Source organism: Takifugu flavidus, chromosome 8, assembly GCF_003711565.1.
Source record: "Takifugu flavidus isolate HTHZ2018 chromosome 8, ASM371156v2, whole genome shotgun sequence".
Classification (NCBI taxonomy): domain Eukaryota; kingdom Metazoa; phylum Chordata; class Actinopteri; order Tetraodontiformes; family Tetraodontidae; genus Takifugu; species Takifugu flavidus.
The window spans coordinates 15,829,709-15,835,584 of NC_079527.1; the positions used below are offsets into that span (position 1 = coordinate 15,829,709).

Genomic DNA, 5,876 nt, shown 5'->3' on the forward strand with positions numbered 1-5,876 from the left:
GGTTAGGGTTAGGGTTAGAGGTTAGGGTTAGAGGGTTAGGGTTAGAGGGTTGAGAGGGTTAGGGTTAGAGGGTAGAGGGTAGGGTTAGAGGGTTGGGTTAGAGGGTTAGGGTTAGAGGGTTAGAGGGTTAGGGTTAGGGTTAGAGGGTTAGGGTTAGAGGGTTAGAGGGTCGGGGTTAGGGTTAGAGGGTTAGAGGGTTGGGGTTAGGGTTAGAGTTAGAGGGTTAGAGGGTTAGAGTTAGAGAAGGGGTTAGGGTGAGAGTTAGGGTTAGAGTTAGGGTTAGAGGGTTAGGGTTAGAGGGTTAGAGTTAGGGTTAGAGGGTTAGAGGGTTAGAGGGTTAGGGTTAGAGGGTTAGAGGGTTAGAGTTAGAGGGTTAGAGTTAGAGAAGGGGTTAGGGTGAGAGTTAGGGTTAGAGTTAGGGTGTTAGAGGGTTAGGGTTAGAGGGTTAGAGGGGTTAGGAGGGTTAGAGGGTTAGGGTTTAGAGGGTTAGGGGTTAGGTTAGAGGGTTAGAGGGTTAGGGTTAGAGGGTTAGGGGGTTAGGGGGTTAGAGGGTTAGGGTTAGAGGGTTAGAGGGTTAGAGGGTTAGAGGGTTAGGGGTTAGAGGGTTAGAGGGTTAGGGTTAGAGGGGTTAGGAGGGTTAGAGGGTTAGAGGTTAGGGTTAGGGTTAGAGGGTTAGAGGGTTAGAGGGTTAGAGGGTTAGGGTTTAGAGGGTTAGAGGGTTAGAGGGTTAGGGGTTAGAGGGTAGAGGGTTAGGGTTAGAGGGTTAGAGGGTTAGAGGGTTAGGGGGTTAGGGACAATGGAGCACAGAGGAAACCCACCGTTAGCTTAAACATCTGGGGAAAGCATCTGTAACTGCAGCAAGGATTTAGAGTCAACGCGCACACACACACACACACACACACACACACACACACACACACACGTTGCCTTCGGACACATTTTCAAGTTGTGAACAAGCAAAAAAAATCAGCCCCAAGTGTCACCATGGTGACCGCTGGGAGTTTTCGGATGGAGGGTGTGGCAGAGGTCGCCATGGTAACCATGGTAAAGCTCCCCTGAGAGGTGCTGACCTCTGCTGCTCCTCACCAGAACCAGGACAACTTTCTGCTCCAAACGTAATTTCTCATTCGATCGTTTTCTTGGCTGACGACTAAATTGTTGCTCGACCGGTGAAACCAGGCGCCGCTGGTTGGCGTGAAGGTGTGATGGCAGCAGCTGAGGATGCCTCACAGATACCGCCCTCTCTTCAAAGATGGTGACCTCTGCTCCGACCTCTCACTCCACCCTGAATGACGAGGCCCCCCACGCCCCCCACAGCTGTTCGTCCCTCATTAACGTCGACTTTTCCTCCGATCGCAGGACAGAAGCCACTTCCTGTTCGACATCAGCAGAACTTTGGCGACCGGTTGATCCGTGATTTTAGATCGGAAACCTTTCGCAACTTTCATTTTATACGAGGACGTTGGTTAAGATTCTAAATCAGCAGATATATTGATGAAAGAATGTTGAGTTTGAAGGCTTTATATTCAAATCTGTGAAATAAACAAATAAAGACTTCCAACTCTTTGTTCTCCCTTTAAATCTTGATTTTCAACTTATTTTTTGTATTTTATTTTCTTGTTTCTTCACCAAAACTTCTGAACTAAGCTCAGAGACTCTGAACGGGACACAAACATGGCCGCCAGGACCGGAGGACACAAGCAGGTTTGGGTTTTTTAAATCTTCATCACACACAAACAGAAAGTTGAGATGTTTGAAAGCTCCAAAGTTTGTCCTCAGAGATGCAGATTCTGGATCAGCACCGTCCTGCTCCTGCTCCTGCTCCTCCTCCTGCTCCTCCTCCTCCTCCTCATCTCTTTCCTCCATCTTAGGACGCAGGTGCTTTGACAGACCGTGAGGCGCGCACGCAGCACATTATAACGTGGCCATCAGAGCAAAGCGAGAGAAGTGTGTGTCGAAGAGGGAACATCCCGAACCGAAGACGGTCGGAACCGGCCGCCGAGCAGCACCGACGCCGCCGGAGCGTTTTCATGCGCGCGGCGCTGAAGGCGGCTGACATTTGAAGAGAGCATCTCTGTTTTTTTACTGCAGAGGATCAAATGGCCAACCCCTCCCTCCCTCTGCCTCCCCCTCCCTCCCTCCCCCTCACAAACACACTCTCACTCCATCCATCCATCTGTCGCGCGCGCGCACACACACACACACGCACACCTGCCTATTTCCAGTGTAACATCAGAAAACACCGTTTCCTTCTGAACTGCGAGAATAATCAGAGCAGCTCCACAAAGTCCGGGATCCGACTCAGAGAAGGTGAAGCGGAGGACGGAGAGAAGCGCCTCCAGAGTCCATGTGCGCGGAGGACCTGTCCAACGGAGCGACGCGCACGAAGCGCCATCTCTGCCTCCGCGGAGCAGAGTGGAAACATCGGCGGCGTTGGGCGACATCCAACCACCGACCGCATCAGCCCTGCTCAAAGTGAGGGCAGCAACTTTGATTCTCTCTCGAGGAATCGCGAGACGCAAAAACAACAACGGAGCCGAGCTTCCATTGCAAACACACATGAGCGCGAGCAAAGTTAAAGCGACCTTTTGCGATGCTCAGCCAGAAAAATAGAAGATGGAAGCGAGAAATTACCTGAAACAGCAGCTGCGCTGAGCCGCGTCCTCGTCTGCTGCGCGTCCACTTCGGTCACCAACTACTCTTCTTTCAAAACAGATATCCCGAGACAAGTGGGTCTAAATCGAGGAATAGATTCCTCACAAGCGCCCAGATGCGCACGGTATTGTCAGAGGCCGAGAGGGCTGCGTGCACTTCCGCCTCTGCTCCAGCGGCGCGCGCCCGTTCAGACCTCACTTGTTTGTAAGCAAAAACATGGCTTCATTTGCTTTTGTCAGCCAGGAAAACACGTAATATTGACTTACCTTTCCCTCACGAGCCATTGTAACCCCCCCTCCATCCCCGAGCCACGCGCACACACCCCCAATCTCCTCCCTCCGCCCTTTGCCATGACATCACGGAAGCTGTAGTAAAACCCCCCAGCATCAGATGGGCGGGGCTTCGGCTCCCCACCTTACTACACACTAACTCAATGAACACACACGGACCCGCGCGCGCGCGCGCACACACACACATACACACACACTTCGACCCCTCCCCCAAACATATATATCATTCTAACCAATAAAAGCGACAACTTTAGATTTGAGAACCGACTTTACACGCAGCGCGAACACGACCCCGCCCACACACACGCACACACACGCACTGCCCCCGCTCTCCCCGTAATGAGCTCGCGCTTTATACCCTGACAGGTTCTTGACGGAACATCCTACAGTGTAGTGCCCCCCCCCCCAGCAGAGTGGTACCGTCCAATAATTCCGCCAGCAGCTTTGATCTCCAGGACGGAGCCGCTCTAAACATAAAACATGATGGACAGCTGGGACAGTGGCGGTGGGCGGGGCTTGTTTCAGGAACACGCCCATCAGTGAAAACCTCAAATGTTGGAAAAAAATCATTTCAGCCAGAGTCCCCGTCCTCTCTTCTGTCCCCGTCCTCTCTTCTGTCCCCGTCCTCTCTCCCCTCACCGTCCTCTGTCCCATCCATATCCTGTCTCCTGTCCCTGTCTTTTCTCCCATCCTTGTCCAGTTTCCTGTCCCCGTCCTCTGTCCCATCACCGTCCTCTGTCCCATCACCATCCTCTGTCCCATCACCGTCCTCCGTCCCATCACCGTCCTCTCTCCAGTCACCGTCCTCTTTGCCGTCCCTGTCCCTGTCTTTTCTCCCATCCTTGTCCTGTTTCCTGTCACCGTCCTCTGTCCCATCACCGTCCTCTCTCCAGTCACCGTCCTCTTTGCCGTCTCTGTCCCCCTCACTGTCCTGTCCCTGTCCCTGTCCCTGTCCTCCCTGCTGGTCCCAGAACCATCAGTGGGATTGACAACCGTCCATTAGAGGCCGCTGGAGAACACCTCTCCAAATGCCATCCTTTATCTGTCCCTTCCCACTCGGGGACACTGAAGACGCAGCGTCCTTGCTTGTCCTCAGCTTCTGTTAAACTCTTATCTGAGAGCAGCAGGAGCCTCTTTTAGCTGCGCTGCTTTTGTTCGGAACCGGAGCTGAAATCGATCACAGCCTGCAGATCAAACATCCCGGAACCTGAACCTGCCCAGGAAGTTCAGCGAGAGTTCAGAACCACGGACAGCTCCGGAGTCTGTGTTCAGAACTACGGACAGCACGCACGCACGCACGCACGCACGCCCATGACGTCACCGCAGAGTTTCCCTTTAGCTCATTTCTTCATTCTAAACGGTCATTGTTTACATTCCTTCACCTTCTTTGTAGCATAAAAACGCAGAATAAATGAAAGAGAAATGAAATGCTTCCTTACCTACTGACAAGTTTTTGTAAATATAAACAACAACAACAACCCCCGTGTTCTTCCTATATCTTCATTCCCCTGCGTGTTTCATGAAATGTTTCTCTCTCTTGTTAAGCTCAATAAATTGTCTTTAAAGCCGTTTCCGGTTGTTTCATATTGGTCTTTATTTAACTCTGGACTTTGTGGGTCAGAGTGGGTGAGAAGATCTTTGTGAATGAGAGAAGAGAAGAGAATTCTGCTGAGCTGCAGGTGGAGCTGCAGAAGGCGGAGGCCCGCAGCCCCCGCAGCCCCCGCAGCTCCGCAGCCCCCGCAGCTCCGCAGCCACCGCAGCTCCCGCAGCTCCGCAGCCCCCGCAGCTCCCGCAGCTCCGCAGCCCCGCAACCCTCTCTGCTGTTTGGTATCGCAGTATAAATATTAGATGGCGGCAGGTGACAGAGCGCGGAGGGGGTGGGGGTGGGGGGGGGGGGGGGGGGGGGGGTCGTCCCTCGACAGATGGAACAAGCCGACAAACCAGCGCAACAAAAAGTTGTAATAAGGCCGCGGCGGCTTTGTCCCCGCAGTCCCGGGGCCACACGGGCCCCCGGGGGAACAGAGCAGACGCGGGCAGCAGCATCGCAGTAAACCGCGTCACACAGCACTTATTAAACGGGTCACTGATGGAAAATCAATAATCACAATAATCAATAATTATACGAACCCAGAAAAGTGCGACACAGCTTCATGCCTGCGGTTCTCCTCTTCCTCACCAGGGACGCAGCCGCCGCAGAACCGACAACTTTACTCTGCGGGTCAAACTTCCTCAAACTTTACTCCAACTTCCAGAGCCAGGGGAGGGGCGATGGGCGGGGCCACCAACTGACTGACACACGCCCGCAGCCAATGGGAGAGCAGATGACAGCTAATAGGGCGGTCCTGGATCGGCTTTCAGCCACAACAAAGGCGCACAAAGAGCATCTGCTACCCGGGGCAACTTCTCACCCCCCCCCCCCCCCCCCCTTCAAAAATAGAAGACATAATCATTTTTAACATACAGGAATTACAACTTTATCAATTTCAGCTTCTGACAAAGAGCATTTGCTCATCAAAATATTTCCTGATTTACTTTACACGTAAAAAACAAGGTATCATTTCACTTTTCAGGAGTTTTGAACTGTCACTTTCCTACATTTGTTGCAGAATTTTGATTATAGGTAAAAGTTTGAAAGAAATCCAGGGACTTCTGTCATGTTCTCTTGTAATAGAAGCTCATGATGGTCATTTAGTGGTTGACAGAAGTGATTCCTCTGGATGTCTCATATTTAAGACGCAGAAGAACGTTCGTTAGCGTTTATTATTATGTAATTAGGTTTATTATTATGTAATTAGGTTTATTATTATGTAATTAGGTTTATTAGGCTGCTCTCGTCCTCACAAACAATCAAACGTTGAATTTGGCTTTAAAACCTTCAAACAGGCTGAACTTTGTTTCTTTGTGTTTTCGTTCCGAACACAGAACAACAAT

The 5,876-nt window shown here is 51.5% G+C and overlaps 1 protein-coding gene across 1 annotated transcript in view; it reads right to left on the reverse strand.

Moving 5' to 3' along the window:
• LOC130530118 (myelin transcription factor 1-like) overlaps window positions 1-5,140 on the reverse strand; it is a 27,056-nt gene extending 21,916 nt beyond the window's left edge. The window contains exon 1 of the mRNA XM_057041016.1: window positions 5,073-5,140. Within this exon, the coding sequence (XP_056896996.1) occupies window positions 5,073-5,097 (25 nt within the window). The 5' untranslated portion in view covers window positions 5,098-5,140. The remainder of the gene's footprint in view (window positions 1-5,072) is intronic.
• Between the last annotated feature and the right edge of the window lie 736 nt (window positions 5,141-5,876).